Consider the following 25,092-nt stretch of genomic DNA (forward strand, 5'->3'; position numbering starts at 1 on the left):
AATTGAACTTAATTGGCATAAAACTCACACAGTTAAAACAGGCTGACCTTTTACCGTGGATATGCTTATGGCAGTACACTGTGCATATAAAAGTATAGCTTGATCTCTCCCCCAGCAGTTCCCAAGAGTGACTACATCAGCATTACTTTCTTCTTTCATTAAAAACGAATTAAAAAAAAACCCAAACCAAAACTTTCAAAAATTATGAGAAGGCCAAAGCTTAGCTGAGAAAGTAGGTGAGACTCAGGCCTTGGCTGAGTGTCCATCAAAATCAACAGGGGTCTTTCCATTTACTTAAAGTGTTTTGACTGAGCTCTAAGTGAAGGGGGAGGGGGGGAAGGTAGCAGAATCTGTGCTAATTACCCACTAACAAAGAAGTGTTTTTTAATATTCTGCTGCCATCTGTCTTTGTTTTGCTAACCCACTCTTTGTTTTACTAACCCACTCAGAAAACCCACCAAAGATTAGAGGATTAATTATTGAGAGAATGATCCCTTTGCATTTCTCACCTTCAGCAAGATGTATCCCCACTGATCATGTGGGAGATTTCCTTGCATGATTACAACAAACCACTATGACATTGAGAGCCTATGGCTGTTACATAAATATGTCATGCAAGTTATAAAAATAAGTAGATTTCTTCAGCCTCAGAGAGCTGCTATAAGATTTCTGTTGTATCTGTTAGAAACAGAAAGGCTCAAATGTGACCATGAGATAAGGCTGGCAGCCCCAAATCCTCCTCAACCTACTCTAAAGTGACGAACAGCATAATTTCTCAAGAATCATCCAGACGTAGTATCAGTGCTCTAGCACCACCATAAGTGAAAGGGTATAGTAACTTTGTGCTCTGAAGTGTTGTGACCCACACTAATTGGGTGGTATTACCCAATGGTCAGAATCAAACCCAGCAAAGCCAAATCTGAGGGGTGGACAGGTCAGGTAACAGCTACATGGACTGAGGCCAGTGAGGGAGGCACAAACAGACACCTGAGGTCATGAGATAGGAGATGGCAAGGACTTTGGAGCTGAGGTGGCTGGGGGCAGGGAGTTGCAGCTGAGCAGTGGTAGAAACAAGAGGAGAATAGCAAGGCCCAGGCATTCAGACCAGAGAACTATCAACCTTACAGCATAAAACCATTCTCCTCCTTCTGCAGCCTGACCCACATAAAGGCAGTGAGTGTTGGGGTGTTGGGGTGCACCACAAACCAACCCCATGGCTAACAACTGCCCCTATTGCTAAGGGATTATAAAACACATATGAAAATAGTCACAGTGTAAAAAAAAAAAAAAAAAAAAAGACCTCTTAGAGTCTGAGGGCTGACTGGATATTTTGCAGAGATGGGTACAGAGGCAGGCCAGCTTTGGTCAGAAGGCATTTAGATCCTAAGTCAGGTTTAGAACCCAAATTACATCTGACGGTCACTTGACCTTGAGAGCTCTTGCAGCTTACTAAGAGCTTTTTTGTCCAGAGAGCAAAGCGCCTGAGCAGAATCTAAAAGCAGTGAGTCATAGCAATATTTTTCTCAGTCTGTTTCAATCTGTGTGTGATCCTTAAAAATTTCTTAGTGGACCTGCCTTGGAATTTCACACGCATATAAATTACTGTGTGGCATCTGCAAATCTAGTTCCTGTTTGTGCATCCCTTAAAAATGACTGATCAAACTCAGAGGTCTACACACCTCAGGCAGAAAGACATGCATTCAAATGCAGTGGGACCCTCAGGAAAGACACCCATTAAGCTTTCTGTCTATTATTTTCTTAGTCTTTATATTTTGGACAAAACCAAAGCACAATAATTGTTACTTTCAATTAAACCTTGAAAGGATGCCATAGAACACCTAAACCAGAGATACTCCTTGTCTAAGAAGATTTTTTAAATGTAGGTATTTAATTAATTAGTGCAGCTACCAAGGAAGCATGAGCTCACAGGTCAGTTGGCGATTTAGTAGTTCTGGAATGCTGACTGCAGTCTGAAGCAATTCAAGCTTTGTTGTAAAAACCATAACACTGGTGTGCAGTCGTGGGACAATTCCATGCCTGATAGCCTCTCATTTTGTGGTGAAAAGCCTCATAAAAGAAAATTCTAATGCTTATAAAATAAAAATTCATATTTCTTCTTGAATATTTTTTCCTTCCTGTGGGGAGTACCACTAAACCAATAATAAACTGTAAAGATATTAGAAACAAAGCCAAACAAACAAACAAACAAACAAAAAGAGTGGTTTAGATTTATTTGGATATATTTTTGATGTTGCAACTTTTGAAATGTAAAATAAAATACTTCAGATGATCTATGGCATGATCAGAATAAATAAATATTAAGTTTCCAGTACATTATCTTCAATAATGAATCTCATGGGCAACATTTCTTCTTTTTGTTACTGCCGTCACACTGATGCACTCAATAAGTCAGCTTTCAGCTAAATGCTACCCGCAAATATGTGCAATTCATTCACACATACAGTGTTGCAAAGGGAGTAAATGAGGGCAAAGCCTGACCTTCTGATTTTAATATCCCATCTAGCTATAAAACATCTACATTTAAATTTGTGTTCCAAGTATTTCACACCACTGAGACATTCTTGGCAGAGTAATTTTTCTTATGTGTACAGCATTTACCCACCCATCAGCACTGTCTTGATCTTACTGTTAAAATCGTTGAAAACCAAAAAGAACAAAATAAAAGAAAATACCCAGCCATGAAATCTCATAATAAAGAACGGGATTTTTTCTGGGCCAGATGATTCGCTGCAGCAAAAGGTTAGTCTTTAATTCAAACAGGGCATTCAACATTGGAGTCTTTGCTAGCCACAGAATCATTTCCAGCTAATTACAGAGGATTTTAATCGGTACCAAAAAACGTTCCCAGCTTCTTCGGCCTAGCCTTGCAGAGCAGCGAGATCACCTTTAGGAGGAGCCTCATCCCCTCCAGTACAGCAAACAAAACCACTCGGTGGGTCCTGCAAAGCTTTAGATATTATAACATAGTTTCATTAACAAATATTCTGAAAAAGACGGAAAACAATAAAAAGCAACCTCATGAGAACTTTTACTCCACAGCCTTTTCTCAAAATAACCATCTCTATCTAAGCCTTCCATGACAGATGCAGGTCTAATCTGCTCTTAAAAATTTTCAGTGATGGTGCAGTAGCGGTTAACAAAAATGTTAAGAATGAACAACCAAATCTTTAACATAAACAGCCTGACAGAAATAAAACAGAACCAGAATCAGTGGAGATAGAAATCTGCTGAGTAGTAAAAGTAGTTTAGAAGTAAATATTATTTTGAGGATGCAGTGAAGAATAGAAAGTTGGTTCTCAATTAAAGGGATGAGAAATAATTAAACTTACTTAGGGGTGGTCACAAGAGTGGCTCTAACAGAAATCAGGATCAGACTTAACTGAAAATAGGAAAAGGCAGAAAGCTGTACAGAAGGTTAGCTTTTGCAAATCTAAGTGAACCCTTCTAATCTGTTACCTTTGTTGCTAACTCTGCTGTAAGTACATCTGTTCACTTCTTGCATTCCCCTCTTAGGTCAAAGAAGAAAAGGTAGAGATACACTTTATTCTGCATTAATCATTTTCATGTAATTTGTCAGCGCTTTAAGAAATAAAAAGAAACTCCAAATTGATCCTTAGTGTCCCGACTTGTCATTTATGTTATTTGATCACTGGCCCAAGCAATGTCTGCGTCTAATTGACCCTATATTTTCTGTTGGCAATTGATCCCACCTAATGACAGTCACCTTAGAGGGGAAATATCTCTTAATGGATGACTTAATTCTCCTTTCCTACTGGTAAAGGCATAGAGGAAATGTTATTCTGTTTCCCTTTACAAAGTTCTCTAAGATCATTGAAGCCCATGATTCACATCTACACCCAACCTTTCCATTTCCCAAACCACACAGCCCATATACCTACCATGTTTTTCTGCATGACTGATCATTCCCACTTTGAGTTTGTTCCAATCTGCCAATTTTTTCTTGAAGGGGAATAAGGAAAACCTGCGTGCTCACCAGTGCAAAGTTGCCAGCTAAACTACTTCTAGTGCCTCCTCCTCCTCCCTGTTAAGCGTGTCATATGCAGACTTCTGTTCATAGCAATATGACCCCTGTGAGGAGTGACTTAAGCAAACTTGTTTAACTTGAACTGCAGTGGAAATGTAATACATGTGGAGGCAGTCATTGCACTCAGCAAAGGGACAGTGAGACAGTAGTTTAGCAAGAGGGATTAACACAGTTGCTTATTTAACTCCACCTCTAGAGTTCATTCCCTTCAACATCAGCCACATACTTTGTCCCCTGCATGATTAATGTTTTCAGTGATGACTGAAGCAAACGTTGCTAAGTATTCTAGCCTTCTCACCTCAACCTATGGTCCATTTTCTCTCCCTGTAAATGAGTGGAGTAATTCTGCCTCTTACAGCTATTTTCTTTATACTGAATGTTATCTTGTCACTTCTGGGTTTTATGAGATCTCATTTTATTGCCCTGACCTGCCAGATTTGTCTCATGCTACTGTTTTATAATCTTCCTTGGTAGGTTCTGTGCACATCCCATCTATGTGCTGTCTTGCTGCTGTTCAAAGACACTTCTTTAATGAGGTGTCCAGCTCCTAAGTCAGTGATTTTACCCATCTAATGGTCTTACTGCTGCTTGCTCAGAAAAAAAAAAAAGGAGTATTAAGGCAGCTTGTAAAACTACAGGTAATACTCTTCTCTCCTTACAGATCAGGACAGTCTTCGAAAGGACATGTTTTTCCTGTTACTCTTGTGGATCTATGTTTGTATTAGTTAAGCATCTGTGTTTGTATTAGTTATGACAACTGAGGCACTAGTGTTGATGAGGAGCATGTCCCTGCAAAACACACCGTTCCTGTCTCAGAGCTGTGTCAGCCTTGCATCCGGTATGTCACCTCAGGGGGATGCTTAGCAGTGGCTGCGCTGGTTGGATGTCTCTACAAAGACCTCTGGGAAGAGGCACGTGGCCAGAGGAAAACTAAGCTTCTGCAAGACCAAAATTTCCACCTCCTCCAGACATTTGGAGACTCATCTGTTCAGAAAAATCCTTAGCTGATAAGGACCCCAAAAGCTGAGGACTGAAGAAGACATCCAGTAGATGTCAGCCTGCAGGCTAAAGAAACCTGGACAGTAAGAGGTACTTTGAGTGGTTCTTCCTACCCTAAACAGGCTAGTTTGGGAAAAACAATACAGGCAACCAGGTAACTAATTATTCCTGACCTTGGGGGTAACCTGAATGCTGGTGGCAAGGGCCTCTGGAGTCATTCCCTGATCAGCCATGGCAGAGTTTCCTGGTGCAGATGCTGGCCCTAGGTCAGGCTGTTGCCTGAGAGGCAGGTTTCAATGCTCACAGGTTTCAGTGTTTTCCCTATGCAATAGTGGTTGGACGGATGTAAACAACATCCTGGCTCCAGGGCCCAAAAGAACCGTATTTGTGCTCACAGACATACATGAACAGGAAATACTGCCTTGGTACTTGTGTAGCGAACAGAAGTCGCTGCTCTCCTGCCTGTAGGAGTAACAGTAAACACCCTCACTGAAGCTACTGTAAACATTAATCCGAGCTGTAAGCTTATTCACAGGCTCTAAAATCAGAAGCTGAGATACTTAATCTGTTGATTTGCTCTAATGCTCTAATGCTCTAATGCTCTGACTGTTACTATATTAGCTGTATCTAGCCACAATGTAGCATGCACCTCCGATGCACACTGAACAAAATCCTTCCCGCTCCTTTCTCAGGTAAACTACAAAGCACCTGAAAAAATACTCCTTCCCGAAGTGCGCTCCCTCACACCTGTTCCTGCATCCCCGCCGCTGGCGCCATGGTGCTGTGGACAAGCGTTAAGCCCAGTCGGGACTGTCTGGGCAGTGCTCCCTCTTCCCAGGGCACGGCTCCCACTGTCCCCGGAGTGAGGGAGGGCAGGAAGGGCCGGGACCAGGAGGGGCCACCTCCACCCGGAGGAGGAGCCCCGCCCGCTACACTTAAGCACCGTGACCGGCGCTGCCCCGCGGCCGGACCGGCCATGGAGGTGGCGTGGGATTTCGTGATATCGCTGCTGCGGTGAGTGCCGGGATACCCACACCCCTTCTCCATCCCCGCTTCCCACGCTGATCCCGGCGACGGGTCTGGCTGCCGGGGGAAGCCCAATCTGAACAGCTCTTTGTCGGCTCTAGCGCTTCGGGAGCAAAGGGCGCACTGGGAGCGCGGTGCGAGGGCGGCCAAGGCGGGCGGGGCTCCTGGGGGATTAAAGCTGATGGGCCCTGAGTGGGAGAAACAAGTCGAGACACTCTCGCAGCCCTGCAATCCTTCTTTAGGAAGAAGTTCTTGACAGAGTCTCAGAGCGATTGGGCATTGGAATGGGCTCCCCAGAGAGGTGGTGGAGTCATCGTCCCTGGAGGTGTTTAGGAAAAGGCTGGATGTGGCACTCAGCGCCATGGTCTAGTAGACAAGGTGTTAAGTAAAAGGTTGGACTCGATGATCTCAGAGGTCTTTTCTAACCTTGATTCTGTGATCCTGGCTGAAATTCTGCTGAGGGAAGCGCAAGTAGGAGCCTTTCAGTTTAAACTGCCCGCTGAGGTGCAACGACCGGATGCGCTCACATCCCGGCATCCGAGCCTGCCGCCTGTGTGCCGGGAACTGGCGAGTCAGGAGCGGAGCCTCCGTGTAGCCGGGAGCCGCTTGTACTCGGTGACAACATGACCACAACCCCTGGCCTCCGCTAGCGTCCCAGGCGTGTCAACCACATCCATGGAGGTACAGTTCTGTGCACTACCCAAAAAAGCATCCGCTGCCAGCTGCGGTTCTGGTATCTCCACAGCTCTTGTTTAATTAGGGAGACCATGGCTGCCATCTAGTTGAACCTTAAGTCTCCTGACTAATTTCTGAGCCTTTTCTTTTTTTTTTTTTTTTTAACTTCACTGTTCCTGACGTTGCCATTTGCCAGTGAACCCTAACCTAAAAAGCAAACTGTGCCATATCCTGGAACCACTTGTGTTGTGCAACATTGATTTTTATGAGCGAGATTCTTATACAAACATATGGGGCATGTTGCAACCAAGGGTAAATAGTGAAATGTGTGCAGGGCTCAAGGCAGGCTTTTAATTCCTGGATTCTCCTAAAAAAATGAATTAATCTCTTCCACCAGTTTTGACGTTACAGTGAATGCTTGTAGCAGTATCTGTGAGTCCCTCTTTAGCAGGTTGTAGTTATCCAAAACAAACTAGGTAAGATGCTAGATTTTGAAGATATTTGATCTTTCAGTTAAAAATGTATTTTTGTTTTCCACAGACATAGGATTTCTCTTCCTTTAGGGAAGAGCTAGGACTTGATTCTTTCAACTTTAAAGAATAATAAAAATATGTGTATAAAAATAAAAAAATGTGTATCTAACATGTCACTCGACTTTATAATAAAACCAGCTATACCTTAGTTTCTTTCCACCACTTGTTTCTTGACTTAGCTTGATCAGCTTTTAATAGGAAATTATTTTGGTAACTCCAGTCTAGCGGAGGAATTCCCTGCATCAGGAATTGGTTTGTCTGGTTTTTGAGGACAGCTGCAACAAGAAGGGATCTTTCTAAGAGCCCTGAGTGTAGGCTGGCCTATTTGAGTCTATAGTCTGGGAAAGAGAGTGGCACACCAAACAAACAAACAAACAAACAAACAAACAAAAAACCCAAACACAAACCCAAGCTTTCAGGAATTGACCCAGAAACGGAAGAGTTCACATTCTGTTTATCTGGCTTTATTTAATCGTACTGGCTTTTGTCTCCTAATACTTCTCATTAGCTGAAACCTCAGCCTGGCCTAAAGCTCAGACTCACTGCTTCATAAGTAGCCTTAGTTTAAAGATGATATTGACAGGTCTGATCAAAATGTAGGTGTAATGTTGTCAGTGTTAAATAAATTCTTAAGACTTTGACTCCTGTTCAGTCACTGTCTGGTGGAGACAATGAAAGTCCTGGTTTATTAATCTGATTAGTTTGGTTTTTCGTCTCTGACTTTTTAAATCTGATAGAATTAGGCAGCAGTGTGAGGTGATTGATCTTGAACCCTTTAGGAACTTCTGCTCAGAGCTTTAATGTATGGCTTGTATAGTGGGTTGTGGTAATGCCTGAGGTGAACCCTGTTAGCTTGAGTTCTGCCATGAGCTGTGCCCCTAACACTTTTCATTCTGTATTGGCATGTGTGTTTTGGCTGTTTACCTTATGGTTTGTCTTTTGTGAATGACAACTTGGCTTAAGTAATGGGAAAGCAAACTTTTCAATGGGTCTGGTATTGACTGTCCCTAAAAAAAAAAAAAAAAAAATTGGCAGTACTGTCATATACATCACTCAAGTAACTAATCTACATACAGATTTTCAAATGTGTAAGAGGGAATGAGATGTAACTAGCTGTGAAAGCTCTTGAAACCAGAGAGCTGCATTTTCTAACATCAGGGTGCCCTGTGGCGTCCCCAGCCCCAAGGCAGATGAGCAGGCTTCCTGTCTGAGGAAGAGACTCAGTGATTCAGAATGCAAGCTGCCCACAGACCAGTGGGGTGATTGGGGGACTATTAACTTAGTCAGCGATGAGATTGACAAACACCCCTGTCCCAGGAGGCTTCCCTTCTGTGGAGCTTCAGTGCCTTTGTCGGTGCTACTGTCACCTTGTCCTCCTCCCTGGTCTTGACCCTTCTCCAGGAGGAATAGTGCTTATTAGCTCTTTAATTTGAAACAATGCTTGTTTCCTGAAAGCCATGCCGACTGCTCATCCTCACCAGCTTTGTTACGGGAAGGGGAGAGATTTACATCAGCCATGTGTATATATATGCCAAATGTTGAAAGCTAGGGACCTAGTGTATAGACAGCACTACAAAGAAGATGTTAGCATAAGCTAGAACAAAACTGTTGAACGTTCTCATTCTCCTCCAATAATGCCAAAAAGTTTTTGAAGAAGGGAAATTTTGGTGTAAAAAGGAAAGGCAATAGCCTGAACAGTGACTCAGAATGAGAGCAGGAAATAAATTATTTGCTGAAATCTGAATCTGTTCAGTTACAAAAATTGCTTTCTGTGCATTCAAAAAATATGCTTAGAGACCAGATAAGAGGTTTGGAAAAGATAGTTAGTCTCCATGGTGTGGATTTTTGAAAAAGATGTGACTGGGACGTTATTAGTTGAGTAACTTTAGTTGAGTAACAGCATTTCATTGCTGTTCTAGGAATTCCTGTATTCACTCTCTGGCTGCAGAAAAAGGCTGCCAGTTCACCCCTTTACTCTCGGTGAAAGTGTCTGAGAATAGATTTTCCTACATAGAGTTGACCTTTTACACCTATGTGGGAGAACAAAATGGGGATGCATCCCTTTCCCATCCCTGAGCAATTCAGTATTAAGGAGCAAAGGAGGTAAAGTCCAGGGGTGTGGCAGGCAAAATATTGTCTCCCTTTAAAAGATGTAGAGATCAATCCTTTCTTTCCAGGTGTCAGGCAGAGCATCATTTTTGGCAAGCTGATTACTGAATTAGCCAACAGCACTTGGCAAAAAAAGTGGCACTAAGTGTAGATGAGAGCAGGTCTGTACCTTGTGGTGGGAGTAGGCAGTTACCAGTGTTGTGTGCTTGGTTTACCAAAGGTAAGCAGTCACTATTAAAGCATGCAATTGCCCAGAAAATCTAAAACATCTTTCTAAAAGTGTTTGAATTTTTCCAGCCTCTCTGGCAACAGCCTGTTCCAACACCATGTATTTATGTACTTGGATCTTAACTTTCATTTCATTTGATTCCTTCTGATACATTAGGGCACAAACAAGTCTTAGTTTGTGTTTTTCAAAACTCGATCAAGTTTTGTAGGCTGTAGATATAATTTACAAGATAAAGGCCTGGGCTGTTTGTAAGTCAAGCATAACTATATTGAAAAGCTCCACTTGCATTCTGACAGTAGGTGTTTCGAATGTAGGTAATATGTTCAGTCTTCCTAAAGGAAACTCCTATCTTAACACATAAGTTTACTTTCAACTAATTCTTTATCTCACTGCATGTTTATCTTGCAGGTAAAAAGAATAATCTAAGTGACTGAATGCAGTAAGAGCTGCTGCCTTTTTAATTCAGTATTAAAACCCATCAGCTTCACTGCAATTGTGACCTTGATGTCAGCTGAGCTAGAGGTGGCCCACATCTGCTTGAAATTGTTTTAAAGTGCTTCCAAATGCCATGAGCAAAAGAGAAATGTTCAGAGACATATCTGTAGGGCTGTGTAGTACATAACTTTGAAAGGAAGCTCCACTGGTCTAACATGATCTGTGAATTACTCGTATAATGTGATTATGTCATTGAACTCAACAGTCCTCCTCCTTCTCGCACAACTTGACATGGCTGGTTTTTTATAACTATGTTGAATTTTTGTTTGTCTTAGATCTTTGATATCCATGGGAGCATCTGTAGGAGCCATAACAAAACAGGCCCTGTTCCCTCCTCTTGTGCCTGCAGGGCGACCTTTCCGTGTGTCCAATGCCTCCCGAAGCAGGAGGAAAGGAATTGTTGCAAGCAGTCTGCAAGAGCTCATCAGCAAGGTATAGCAAACAGTCCCACTCTGACTGAAATTTATAGTGAAATACAGTGTCCCAGAAAGACAAACCACAGACTTTTCCTTCTAAAAACCATTACTGGGGAAGTTTGGGAGAATATGTCAAATAAACAAATCTTAATATGAAATGATGGGCTCTCTTTAGAATGCTAAAATGTACTGATTTTTTTTTTTTTCAGACTTTAGATTCCTTCTTTATATCTGCTAGAAAAATTACTCTGGTTTTAGAGGAAGATGGCACAGTTGTGGACACAGAAGAGTTTTTCAAGTCCCTGGATGATAATACACACTTCATAGTTCTAGAAAAAGGACAGAAATGGGCACCAGTAAGTGTTGACTTCTTCTCTCTCACTTGAGTAGAAGTGGACGGAAGAATGTTTGTGGCTGCTAAAATTGTTGGAAAGAGGGCAGAAGAGGAAGAAAAATTACCCCAAAGAAGTCAAGGTATCAACTCCTTGTTGAGCCTTCCTGGGTGAAAAATCAAGTCCCTTGTTTGGACATATTCTGTTGGCGAAGATCTACCAAGAATTGAAATAAAACATTACAACTGAAAAGAATCGTAGGGAAAATACCCTGCTTTTAGAGAAATAACTTTGTTCTTTACTTACTTTTTGTAACATAAAGAAAATTAGGACCTTGTATTTTTTAACTTCATGGGGTAAATGTCCTTAAAAGCTAGCTTTTAAAGCATAAAAAATGACCAAATTAAGCAATGTAAAGCAAGCTCTCTCTTGTGAATGTAGTAATAATTTAGTGAAGTTTAGAAAAATGCTTGTGTTTTAATTTTACAAATAGCTAAAAGCTGGCATTAGAACCTTGTGTTAGTCTACATGCTTCAAGATGTTTTAAGAACTATTGAAACTCGCTAGCTTTAGCCTTCTAATCACATCAATTCAATGTCCAATTAGTGGTTTTGTGGGGAAATAGTCATCTGTACATTAATAACATAGTCAAACTCTTAACTGTCTTTCCTTTACATGGTTGTTACTAGAAAGCTAGCATCATTTTTTCTACCAGGTGCAGAGCTACCTGTGGAGCTGTAAGCAGACATACCATTTGTATGTTTGTACACATATGGCTCAATTCTGTGGCACTGTTTTCTCAATCTCCTGCTGCAGTGTGGGGAGTCTGGACATTTTCCCCCAAGATATCTCACTGGCTTATCAACCTGCTGCATCTGGCCCATGAGCTCCAAGGGCAAAAAAGAAGTTGTAGCCAGGGTGTGATTCCACCTTGTTCCTTTCCCCTCTATCCTGTCTGGCATGGCAGCAGCACAAGTTTGAATGCAGCCTCTCTTCAGTATGTGCTGAGTGTCAGCAGAAGGACCGCTTCAGCTTCACAAATCATCTAGAGTACAGCACCAGCTCTATTATGCTTTAACCAAATATTCTGGATGCCAATAGGGAGGGTCTAGGACGGGACATGCTACCAAGTACACCAACTACTTCTACATATTCCAAAGCTGTTGTTGATAGGGGATCCTATTGCTGGAGTTTGGAGGCTATCAAAGTAAAACAGGCATAAAACTGCTGGCTAATGATATACTGCTGTGTTTAACTTTGTCTGACTTATCATGACACTGTCTGAGAGCTGGGGTGACAAGCACAAAAAGCCCCGGTCTTACGCAACTTTATTGCTTCATTTAGCATGCAAAAAACAACCTGACAGCTGCCAGGCCATTAACCTTGAGTGGAATGTGCTGAGCAGAGGATCCTGTGTATCCACTAGATGTCTCTGTAAATATGGATTCTCTTTACTGTTTTCTTTTTGTTTTTCCTACTGTCAGCCCTGCAGCAGACAAGGGCTGCTTTCAATAAAGGAGGCTGGATTTAAGGTGGAAGATGACTTTCCATGCTCCTTCTCCCTTGATTTTTCTCTTAAAAACTCATTACTAAACCCTAGGCCTAATCAGCAGTGGTTCCCTCCCTGTGTTTCTTTTTAGTAGGAAGAAAAAGAGGTGTTATGAGCCAGGGTTTGATATGAGGACATGACTTTTCACATATGATATTTTTGTAGCTGTCTCTAAGAGAGCTCATCAATACTGTCTGCCTTCCTAAACAGAACATCATCCTGGTTATTTAGTGGCCTGCTTCAGTGTAGACTAACTGTGCTGCCTCAGATAGCAACTGGAAAGTACCAGGATAAATAAGTGGTAGGAACACTGTCCAGTGTCATTACCTGTGGCTTCAGTATACACTGAAGAAGCTCTACTACAGAAAAGAAATATTCAGGAGGTGTTATGTCACTTGAACTTCTATGTCCTTGTGGAATAGCTTCAAAATCCTGGTCAGGACTTGAACAAAATTACATAAGATACATATTTGCTTTTCTTTGTGCTAATGCTTTCAATTCTAGTTTAGAATTGACCAAGAGCTAACCCTAAGACTGGAATAAGCAAAGCTTCTTCTGAAGAGCTGCTTTGTTAACAATTTTCCTGCTGTAGTTTCCTGCATCGTGGTACAAACTGTCTCTCTTTCTTTCAAATTAGACAAGAAATGGAGTAGCTAACATCACATTTGATCTGTACAAGCTGAACCCTAAGGATTTTATTGGCTGCTTAAACATCAAGGCGACCTTCTATGAGATCTACTCTGTCTCATGGGATATCAAATTCATGGGAGCAAAAAGTATATTGCGGTAAGTATGTTGCCACTACTGATCAGGTGTATGCGTTAATATAAAATCTCTGTTTGCTATTGGTTCTGTGGAGCAGGTGTGTTTATAAAGTTAGTATTATTAAAGTTAGTTTTATTATTTCTTACATACTGGCCAATATGCTGAATCTTCCTTTGAAAGGTGCATAGCTGATTTGTAAAAACTTCCTATAGCTTTTTATGGTGGAATCTTAAATTTCTCCCAAGGCCAAAATCTTATCAGCTTGTATATACTGCAAGGGTGTAAGTATAATCTCTTTGTTTTGCTGAGAGAATTTCCCCAAACTCCTTTGACTTGTTTGAAGAATGCAGAAGGCTGAGGAAGAAGCTCTTTGAAGGGAGGACTTCCAGGGAATGAAATGAGAGGAATTTGTGATCTAGTGTTAAAGCTTGCTTGGACTTTGCAATTACTGTCTGCCAAATTCACCAGCCGAGCTACATAGAGGCAAAGGAAAATGGAAGAGATATGACACTCTATCTTAATGTGAATTTGTCATCTGTAGGAAGACACTGACCTCACTATTCTTAAACCAAGTGTTCTGGAGGCAGACTAATGGAGCTTATCAAGGACCACTATCTTCTGCAGGACTAATCTGTGGTGGGTTGTGAATTTGGTAAAACTGGCTGTTGGGAAATGGTGTCTTATTCAGGGGCAAAATAATACCTGTCTTGTCCACGGTTTGCAACAATGAGTTAAAACTTGGTGCCTTGTCAAAACTTCGTCCTGCCCTGGTTCAAGAAGATTCCTGAATTCAGGTACCTTCTTCACAGAGGTGACATACTTTGACAGTTTTTTAAGCTGCAGCCCTGAATTTCTCTTTGTGACTTTTCAAATTTTGGTTGATACACAATGGTGTAGCATTGCTGCATTTTATTACTCGAGGACAGATCTGACAGACAGAAATGTATGTCATAAGCAAAGTTTTCACTTCCCCTGAGTGACAAGTAGTCTTTAGCTTGAAGTCTTTAAGTATTCCCTCCTCTCTTGATGCAGGTATGCTAATTAGCATTGTAATGCTAATCTTGTTCCAGGTCTTTCAGTCTGACTGACCTCTCCCACTCTACTTGCTTAATCTTTCAAGCTACAGCTGGTGTGACTGTAGATGAGACTGTCTCTGGTCAGACTGCAGCAATGATCCAGCTGCATGCTACACCCACCTGTAACACTGGCTTTGTTAGGGTTTCTTCAAAGCAAAGGTTTGCCCTTGGACAGCTGCACTCCTCTAGTTCCTATGTTTGTCAAGTTTTCTGAGCCAAAACAAACTCTAATCTCTGGCTGCCTGCTATGGAGCTGAGTATCAGCACTGGAACTTGCGCTGCTAAGGAGAGTTTGAAGTGACAATTCTGCCTCCCTGCCAAGACAGGGCAGCTGCTGAGAAAGGAGTGGTGCTGGCAACAGCTGAAGTAGCTGTGGAGTTCTTCTGGAAGCACTGTTATTTTACACAGTTGAGCTGTAAGGGAAGTGCCAGTGGCAAGGTGGGAAAACAGTCTGCTAGCAAAGAACAGGGGTGACAGAAGAGATAACCTTGATACCCTTGAACATAAGACTAATATGGCCTGTCTCAGCCTGCTGTTTAAATAGGAGACAGATGATGCTAGGTCCCTCTGCTAATGAGTTCCAGATTGCTAATTTTGATGCCCTCTCCCTGAGTCCACTTGCAGAGTGTGAAGGGAGAGGACTTAAAAAATCTACAGTTGTTCATGGGTGGGAGGGATTGGAAGCCTGCCAGATCTGATTAGTGCATTTCCCCTAATGGTGTCTCCCTACTGTGTCCAGCTGAAGGATCAAATGTCCAGTTCAACAAATAACTTGCTCCATGGCTTAAGTGGCAACTGCTCTTGTGTGCAAGTGACACACTGCAGCTGCTCAAAAGTTCAGTACCAGATCCAGCTTTCCTTACGACTGTAAAGCTCCTTGGCCTGTGTGATGGAGGAAGAACATGCTGAAATGGCTCATTTCAGGGAAGCACAAATAAGTATACAGTGTTCTTGAAAGGCTTCCCAGGCTATAAGTACAGGGTATTCTAATCTTCTGAAGCACTGGATTTTGACTGCAAACCTTCTTTCATCACAGTGGGGACAAATGAATTTGAAGGAAGAAGATTTTGTCTTTTCTGCTGAAGATCAAAGGACAAGTGAATAGCAGTAGAGGGTTCACACCTGCATGTTTTCTCAGACAGGAATTCAGAAAATCTTCCCCCCTTTTTTTGCAGAAGAGGAAGGCTAGTCTGGTTGCTGCATCTTCAGAAACCGATCCCATTCTGGGTTTGGAATGGCCCCAGTTCTTGTGTATCTCTTCCCCAGTGCCTCAGCCTCATACCTGTGAGGGCCTACTTAACTTCTGGGGAATGAGACTCCAATATAGCTCTTAGTACTGATATCCCCATTGTTTCTTGGAGAATGGAAGGAAGATGCACCTACAACTAAGATGAATAAACAACCATTCAAGTATGACAATTTCTATTCCTCTGTGATCCAGTGATGATCCACAGTTTATATTGTAGACCTCCAATGCTTACCTGATATTACCTTATGGACCTACACTGATTCTTTCACAGTATTATATTTTTGAATGATGATACTTATTTAATCTTTTAAAAATAGAATAGTTGTGAACAGAGAATTCTTAAGACTTGTAGCTTGGACAGCCTTACTTCATCTGGCTGCACCAGTTTTGCTGTTGGGCGTCTATTGTAATGTGATTGTTCAGCTCCAGATCTAATCAAGTTTGATCTGTGGCTTGGAGATACACGAAGAATTGCATAAATGACCTAAAGGTGAGACATGAGGTGGATTTATGTTGCAGGAGTGCTGTGGGGCTCCCAGGCAAAGTTGTCTTCTGTGGTGTTCTGGTAGTTTGAGTAGTGGCTTTGCAGAAGGCTTGTAAATGTCTAGCAGGATGATAGCCTGCTTTGTTAAATGTGTTTTCTAGTTGGCAGAATGAACTAGTTTTTTGTCAATCAAATATTTTTTCTAAAGAAGGTATAAAAATGACCAGCTGCTCAGAAGTCAGCAGGAATGAGAGTTTTTAAAAATATCAACTTGACTCATAAAGGCGGTGTGGGTGGAAAGGGGTAATGTCATCTTGCTGGTGATTTTTTCTTAAATTAATGGCTTTTCTTCTAGGAAAGTGCTTCAGCTAATATCCCATGCAGCACAAATAGCTGGACAGTTTCTTCTCTACACTGGAACGTTTTTGTTGCAGTTGATGGGTGAATATGATGAAGATGACATGTGTACAAGATCAAGGCGGGAGTAGTGAAAACAGCTGCACCTCTGATATCGGATCCTTTTGCTTAAAGGCATTCTCTTGCTCAGTTTTGATTGTAATAATGTTATAGTAGGGGGATGTCCACTAATGTGAACATTTTTCCCATTTGGGAATGCTTGTAGGCCTTAGTCATAAAATAAGTGTTTGATGTTCACAGGCTCTTAACAGCTCAAAAGGTGGGTGCCTAACATCTGAGAGCTTGGCAGAGGGAGAGAGGGCAGGTTTTTGCCCCAGCAACTCAAAATGAAGAATAAGTATACTTGAAAACTTGCATGATTTGTAACCAGTGGAGTATGTTTTGCACCAATCAAAACATGGTTTTGTTGTTTTGTGGTTTTTTTCCTGGCTGTCTACTTGCATTCTGAACAGACTAGGCTGTAAGGTGGGGGCAAGGGAACTGGTTTTTTTAATTTGTTTGTTTGTTTTAATCCTTAACAGTGCTGGTATTAGTGTCAAACTGGCATTGAGGTACAACAAGGTGAAGTGTACTTATTTACTCCTGCTAACAATGGAACTACATAATACAACTTCAATCCTAGTTCAGTGACTGACTACTCTCATGAAATCTAATTGGAGATTATGCAACTACTAAGCAGAAGCTTAAAATTTAGCCTTACTTCCCTTAAACAAGTAAAAAATAAAAACATTTCATTATAGCTCTTAATATTTTTCTTCAGATCTTCAGGAAGTTCAGGTTATTATGCCTCATACCAGTTGAAGAACCTGATGTATTTCTTTAATGAATGTCATGTCCAGTTCTGCCTGAGTATTGAATAATCTGCCATGTTTTCGTAAATATGTCTTCTAAGTAACCTGCTGCAGCTTCCTTCAGGGGTTAAACCATCACTTCTGTAGTTTTCACTGTTCAGTTACAAGATGACACTACTTCTCAAGACGTACTTGTAAGAGATGCTGCATATTTTGATGCCCTGTGTTCAAGGGAGAGCAGCAGGACACTATAACATAAATGTAGGCTCTAAAATGAATATTTGCGGTATTATAGTCTCCCAAGACAAACTGTATTAAAGGGCAAAGTAATGTTTACTGAACTGTTAGTGTGACCAGATTTTAGCAAGCTTTTCCTCAACAGCATAAAAAGTCGGAAAACGATTAGCCTTAGGCATCTTGTGTCAAAATGCAAAGTCACATTGGTGAAGGGAAAAAGCCCAACTTTCACTGTTTGTAAGTGTGGCTTTTGAGGTTTTTTTTGCTTGCTCACGAAAAATTTTAGTAAGACTAAAAGCTGTTAAGGAAACAGTAAAAATAGAGGTAAATGTGTCTGATGTGACAGTAGATTCCACCTAGTAAGAGAAGCTCTGGTGCAGAGAGAACAAGCATGGTAGGGGAAGAAAGCAGTGGGAGTGAAAGGGAGAAGACCACTATGGAACCCACAGTGCTTGCCATGCCACTGAGACAGGAATCCATTAACTACGTACATCAATTGCATTGATCAGTTGGAAGAAAATCTAATCTGCTAAAAGAGAAGCAGGAGGATGGAAAAGATGAATCATCATGGTTGATGGGATCCATTCTGATCTGTCAGCTGGTTCTGTTCACTTCAAGTGTCACTAACATGGGAATATTGCTCACCTTCATATGCTTATTTTTGCCTTCCCATTATGGACGTGGCTTAGCCAGATCTTTCAAATCACTGCACTTTCAAATCACTGTTGTGGTGAAAAGCAGCCTAAATCCAAATGTTAAAGGGACTGATGGACACAACTTTGGTAGGTCTCTGCCTGTCTCTTCAGTAATGGTAGTACAAATAAGTAGACAGCTAAGAAAAACCTTGGGGTTTTTTCCTGATTTCTGTTTCCCATCTACTTCTGAGTGTTTGCTGGAGGAGGAGAGAGGGCATACTGCTCAGATAAGAGGAGGACTCTCTCCTAGTTTCTCACAGGGAAGAATTCCTGTAGCTTGCTGCACTGTCATGTGTCCTTCAAAAGAAAACAATAAACTATTCTGGGAGTAATGAGAAAGAGATTTTATTCAAATGGAAGCTTTATACTTTATTGTTCTTAACACCCCCTGCACAGATGATTGTTGCCATGTTAACTGTTGGCTCTCCCTGTCAAGGAATTGCATTTAACTGACTTTGCAAGGACTTTGTAATTAACTTTTTTCAGCTTTTAAGGACCACTTATTCTATTAAAACAAACACATTTCTTGAAAGCAAATTCTATGAAATGCTTCTAAGAATATTTATCTTGCTAATGGTGGGAGCACCAAAACTAAAAAAAATAAAATAAAACCAACTTGTATAGTTCATTATTGCTTTTTTTAAGTTGCTTCTTCAACATCTGTAATACAAAAGCTTTTGCAAGGCTGAACTGTGCAGACCTCAAATTCCAGCCTTCTATAGCCAGAGACAATTGTTACAGAACTAACACTCCATAGTTTCCAATGACACTACCTGGGAACCTAACAGTGATTTGAAATGCCAACTTTTTATGAGTATGCAATGTTTTTAAGCAGTTGCTGCTTTGACAGCTTAACTTGAGCTTTGTCAAAACTTGAGCTGCTGAAGGTCATATGAGAAGCAGTCTCCATCTCAGAGCACTTCCCTCCAATGCAAAATGCAAACTGCTGAACAAAATAACTCGGCTTTGATATTTTCTCAAAATGGGAGAAGTGTCTTGGAAGTTGTGTCTAAAATTCTTTCATTGCTTCTTTCACAGGTCTTTCACAGGCTTAGTATTTGGGGGATGATATTTGCTTCTGTACCAACTTCCTTCCGGAAATAAAGTTTTGGCTTTGGGTCAAACTGGGCAAGTTTGTCATTCTCTGAGTTGGAACCAGTTTGATTGTTTTGGGTTTTTTTTTTACAGACTGCTTAGGAAGCATAACTTTTACTTCAGGTGTATATGGTACACAGCAAAGAAAACCTTCAGCTCTATCTACCTTTCAGAAAATTATATACAACTGTTGTACAATATCTAGCAACACTTAAAAAAACTAAAAGCACAGGCTCTTAAAGGCAGATATGTAGAGCTAAAGCTAGATTTTCTACCTGATGTTTTTAGCTTTAGTTTTTCTTTCCATAAACTCAGTTAACCTGCACTTGTGACTGTTGCAGACAAGGCTGGTAGCAGTGACACGTAGAAGGTGTGAAACATGTTTACTGCCTCATTGCTTTCACTGACCCTTTTTGCCTGTTGCTTTGCATCACTTACTAACAATGCACTAAGTCATACTCTCTAGTTACCAAAAAAGGAATTTTCACTGAAGTACATGATCTTGTTGACTCAGGCACTGTTCATGTTCTGCAGGCAAAACAAAGTTGCTCTCTTCATGACCAGAATGAAGAATCTAGTAGCTTTTTTGTCTACATAATTTATCATTACTTCATTTCCTTCCTTTCATAAACCCATGAAGTTGTTGCTTTCTTGTACCTTCCGATTCTTTCAGGAGAAACAGGATTACAAGCTCTTCAGTCCAGGGAGAGAGGAAAAAACAGGGTCTAAATTCCTTAGATCATTTGGAATATGCTCTAGGAAACATCCTGCACCCCTTCCCTATCATTCATTTCCAGAGAAGAGAAGGGTAAAGAAAGGAAAATAGGACTTTGAGCTGAAAGTTTTTTCAGTGAAGTGAGTAGAGAGGTAGGTGTTCATAATTTTGGAAGTGTTGGAAATTCTGAATATTAACTGTGAAGATAACCACATATGCTAATTTGTAACTGACTAAAATTACAACTTCTAAATCATTTCAGCATGTGTCTTCCTGAGATAGCACTTGAACTAAGGGCACAAGCTTCTTCAGTAAAAGTAGAGTTTAAAGCCAAAGTACAAAGTATAGTTTTTACTTGATCCCTTAAGTTTTGTTAGAGGTCTTAATGTGATTAACATGCCACTTCAATTATATATCCTTGTAGGGCTTAGAGTTTATCACTGCTTTCTCTACCTTACATCATCATATATGCAGTTAAGATATTTTAAGCATGAGGAATGTTGTTTTGCTAAAGGAAAATACAGTATTTTACCATTTCACAATTTTCAAGCCCAGTAGTTTAGCTTTCTATGAAAATTGAGATGGGTGAAGATTGTGACACTGATGGCAATATTTTCTGCTATGTGGTGCCAATTTTAAGGAACACTCTCTGTGAATAAATAAAATCACATGGTGGCATTGGATGTTGTCTCTATTCATTTCCAGAATAACTTATTCCTGAAATAATCATGAATGTTAGTGAATCTATGGTCTGGCAGTTTCCAAAAGCTGGACTGTGGCAGTGAAGTAACTGGATACTATTATGTGGCTCTGAACTCTTTACTTTCTACTGCTGACTCACTTTCTGGCCTCAGAGAAACTGTGCAAACTGTGTTTCCTTTCATACAAAAAGAATGCTTTCTTCCATCTTTTACAAAAGTTGCAAAAGACTAGAAAGTACTGAGGACGGGAGATAGAAGGGTTCAGTGATCTCTGGTGTTCACTAAACACAGTGAGGATTAAGAACCTCTTTTAATAATGCCTCACAAAAACTCCCTGCAGTCATTTACCTACAGATAGAGTAGTAGACATTTGATTGCAGGGGAAAAACTAATTTAGTTTAGTGAAATATCATATTTGTCAAGTTCAGGATTAGATGAAGCTTGAGGAGGAATAGCATGCAAGTGTGATTTGTCTAGTACTGTTCTATCTAAAGGGGCAGTTTTGCAGAATTTGACTAATGGGCAGTTCCCCTCTTGTGGGAGAAACAGGTCTGATTTCTTACTGTGGAAAAGCACAAATTAGAACTGTATTTGATTTAGTGGCAAGGCTTTGGCAGTGAGAAGTGGAGGGATCCTGTGGGCGTGGCCTCTGTGTAGTACAGAGCTGCTTCCAAAATGAACCAACAATTGCCCAAAGCTGAGCACTTCAAACCAGTTCGTGGTGTCTCTGAAAACATATTTAAGACAGCATGAAAAATTCTGTGCAACAGCTGTGAGAAAGAAGTGAAAAAAATGTAAGAGATAACCTGCAGACATCAGCGTCAGAAAAGAAGGGAGAGGAGGTGCTACAAGTGCTACAAGTCCCTGCAGTCTGTGGAGAAACACACTGGAGAAGATATCCACCCAGCCCATTGAGGACCCCCTCCCACAGCAGGTGGACATGCCATGAAGGAAGCTGCAGCCTGTGTAGACCCCATGCCTGAGCAATTTTTCTGGCAGGAGCTGTGGCCAATGGGGGATCCACACTGGAGCAGTCTATTCTGAAAGACTGCACCCTATGAAAGGGACCCACACTGGAGCATTTTGTGAAGGACTGTATCCTGTGGAAAGGGCCCAGAGGAAAACCGTGAGAAGGAAGGAACAGCAGAGAGGAACTATTGTGGGCTGACCATGACCCCCAGTCTGCATGAACAGGGAGAGGAGGTAGAAGAGTTGGGAATGAAGGAGTGAAGTTGGGCTTGGGAAGAGAGTGGAGGCTGGGGAAGGTGTTTTTAGTTTTGTCTTTGTTTCTCACCATCCTACTCTATTTTTAGTTGAAAATAAATGAATCTTCCCTGAGTTGTGTCTGTTTTGCTGGTGTCAGTGATTGGCAAGGGATCTCCTTGTCTTTACCTTGACCCACAAACTTTTTCATCTTGTTTTCTCCCCTTTTCCTATTCAGGGGATAAAGCGAGAGATCAGCTGGTAGGTGCCTGGCAGACAGACAAGTTTAACATACCACAAGCACAACACTCTAGATGTAAGAATAAGCAAAAACCCCAAGCTATCTGTGCTATCAGTGACCAGTAAAATTGGAAGCAAATCTTTTGGAGTGGAGTGTTTTCTGAATGGCTTTTCACAGCAATGGTTGCAGAGAAAAAATCCAGTCATACACAGGACAAGGTTAATATTTTCAGTTTATTAACCTCAAGCTCAAGCATGGATTTTCTAAGGTCACCCATCAGTCTAAATCATTCATAGTAGGCCCAACTCCTAATGTGTTCTTGGTGAGGAATATTTATTAATAAGTATCAATTATCACTTGAAAAAGAACTTTGAAACAGTACTCTTAGTTGTTTCATAAAGCAACTAATGAAATGGAACACTAGAAAAGAAATATGTCTTAATAGACTCCAGAATCAGGATAATACATTCCATGCAGTTCCAACATAAAATGTTAATTGATCATTAGTTTTGTAAAAAGTCTGCTTCAATAATTAGCATACATTATGTATAGATTAAGTTTGGTGTTTTTTTAAGTAATATAACTATTATCACAGGTTGTTTGTATTTCTGTCATGTGTTAAAAAAAAAAGAAAGAAAAAGCTTGCATCCTCAGACAGCAATTCTATTTAAGAAAACAGTAGTTTAATGATGTGGATAGTCAGTCTATTGAAGAACCAGAGAAATCTCAGACATCTAAGAAGTCCTTTAAAGTCTTAAATATAGGTATAATTATTTCTGACATACTTTTTAATTACATTATGAAGTCCATAATCTTTTACGTTAAAAGCACTTCTAATTACAAAGTGTCTTCCCTTGCATAAGTACGTGGCTTGGTTTGCTGCTGCTCTTTATTAAGTAGTGTTTTCAAACGCTCTTCTCCCATCTCAAAAATAAGGAGAGAATGTACAAAACAACAATAAATAATCTTATTTAGGTATAAGGACCACTGGTTTATTATTGAGCTAGTCAAACTGATGTCTATGGTAATCTCTATTTTCTTCCTGAGAAGCTAAATTACAAATGCCATACTTTTAGATTCCTGTACAAAATGTGCTCTCTCAGCTGCAGCTTTCCTGCTTTCTTGCCCACTTAGAGAAGTTCCCTAGCAAAGCTACCTCAAACAGTTGCAGAGTATTGGTCTAATTTGCATGCAACTCCCCAAGTGAGCAAGCTTTCCAAATAGAAGTCACTATCTTCCAGAATAACTGATGTGTTTTCAGAGACAATTGATTGTTCAACAATAAATCCATTTTATCTGAAATCAGAAAGTACTAGATAGTTGCTGCAAATAGCTAGCTATTCCAGTCTCCCAGAAAAGCCATTTGATCTCTGAATGGGATGATCAAGATGGTTTTCCTCCTTATCATAAACACTTTCTGCAAACTACATTAGGATCAGTATTTCATCTACATAAGAAAAGTACAGTTTCTAATAGTTTCATCTCTGTGACCACTGAATTTAGTAAACAATCCTCTCCATTTCTTCTGGTCTTATCTGGCCTTGACACAGTACCATGTTCAGTTTTCCCAAGAGCTGTGATCAGTGAAAACAAAGTAGGTCTTGTCACTAGCAGCATCAGCAGTGGTTAAAGGCAGTAGAAATCTAACAGATAAAAATCACTTTTGTTTCTCTGACTTCTACCTCTCCAAAGGGTTATTGAGTTGGTTTTGGGGGTTTTTTGTTTGGTTTTGCCATTTATTCCAACTGCTACATTCTATTTTTCTCTGTGTCTGATGCCATTACCTCGATGTCACCAGTTTCAAGTACTCAGTTCCTTCAGCTATTTTTCTATACCTTGCTCTGGTGACCCCTTTACACATGCAACCTGTTATGTTGTTTCTCTTGTGGCCTTCCATCACCTATTCAAGATTCCTTCTGGGCACATTCAAGCTAAAAATACTTAATGACTGAGAAGGGGTGGGGGTGGGCATGAGGGAGTGGATAGGTGTTTAAGCAAATATAAGTTTTTAGAAAAACATTTCTATCTGTCTCGCTCTAGCTGTAGTTCATATCAAGTCTTTTTACATAGAAAGAATCAGCCCCTTTTTTTATGCAGCCCTTTTAGCATAACTGTCTTCCATACTTACCAAGCTGCTGTCCTGAGATAAAAAGCTTCTGATTACTTAGAGTTGTGCCCTGTTCCTGACGGATCATACAGGCCACATGTGACATAAAGTCCCTATTCAGCATCAAGTCAGGACACCACAATGAAATAATTTTGCACAACAGAGATGTATCTCTCTGCAAATCTTACATGCACAGGCAACAACTGTCTCCACACCCTTCCCACAAAGCAGTGGCATTCAGTTGTGCAGCCAATGTATATTGTAACCCCCTGTTCTCCTGCATTCTGGCGCTCTGTTCAACAAAGGGACTATGAAGCACATTATTCACCAGGCAGAGGGTTGAGTCCTGGCCCTGGGCCAAACTGACCTCTTACATTCTTAGCATTCACAAGCCTTTAAGTCATGAATATGGTAATGCTGCTGACAGGCTGCAGTCCACGGAAAGGGGTGTACACCCTCTGTCTCACTGCTGCAGAGTGTTTTTCTAAGAAAAATAATATTCAGCTCTCTGTGTGTGAATGTTGACTTCCCCTCCTAATTCCCAATCCACAGCTCTTGGAGTACCCTGCTCGGAGAGGGATGGTTTAGCTGCTTTTGTACATTTAGTACCAACACATTCCTTCAACGGCTGTACCCACCCACCTCTGACAGTGCTGGGGACTGTGTGTTAAAAATAAGCCAGGCTTTGTCCAGTAGTAGCTTGTGCTGTTTGTCCTGGGGCATGTGGACTTGTGAGGAATGGTGCTCTTCTCCTTACAAATGTAATCTGAGAGAATCATTTGTGAAGCAGGCTAGAAGCGGTATGCTGATGTGGGAAGGACATATGTGACAGATGACTAGGATCTATGCTGGTGAGGGAAAGGTGGCAGCCAGGAGCCACTCACCTC

General features: G+C 40.9%; 1 protein-coding gene across 4 annotated transcripts; it reads left to right on the forward strand.

Annotated features, from left to right (window-relative positions):
• Positions 1-5,945: 5,945 nt before the first annotated feature.
• CIDEA (cell death inducing DFFA like effector a) lies at positions 5,946-22,598 on the forward strand. 4 transcript variants are annotated; one of them, XM_027650962.1, is made up of 6 exons: positions 5,946-6,079; positions 10,408-10,564; positions 10,758-10,904; positions 13,067-13,215; positions 16,359-16,516; positions 18,540-22,598. In XM_027650962.1, exons 1-5 carry the CDS (start codon positions 6,042-6,044, stop codon positions 16,489-16,491), a joined length of 624 nt encoding a protein of 207 aa, XP_027506763.1. In that variant the 5' UTR covers positions 5,946-6,041; the 3' UTR covers positions 16,492-16,516; positions 18,540-22,598. The 4 variants fall into 4 exon arrangements, with proteins under 4 accessions (XP_027506763.1, XP_027506762.1, XP_027506761.1 ...); XM_027650961.1 differs by lacking the exon at positions 18,540-22,598 and adding an exon at positions 16,954-17,879; XM_027650960.1 differs by lacking the exon at positions 18,540-22,598 and having other exon boundaries at positions 16,359-17,879.
• The last annotated feature ends 2,494 nt before the right edge of the window (positions 22,599-25,092 follow it).

Source organism: Corapipo altera, unplaced genomic scaffold (assembly GCF_003945725.1).
Source record: "Corapipo altera isolate COAL_440 unplaced genomic scaffold, ASM394572v1 24, whole genome shotgun sequence".
Lineage (NCBI taxonomy): Eukaryota > Metazoa > Chordata > Aves > Passeriformes > Pipridae > Corapipo > Corapipo altera.

Coding starts and splice junctions, on each gene's coding strand:
- CIDEA (XM_027650962.1), top strand. CDS start 6,042: ATGGAGGTGGCGTGGGATTTCGTGATATCGCTGCTGCG. Junction 6,080..10,407: donor TTCGTGATATCGCTGCTGCG/GTGAGTGCCGGG, acceptor TGTTTGTCTTAG/ATCTTTGATATCCATGGGAG. Junction 10,905..13,066: donor AAGGACAGAAATGGGCACCA/GTAAGTGTTGAC, acceptor CTTTCAAATTAG/ACAAGAAATGGAGTAGCTAA.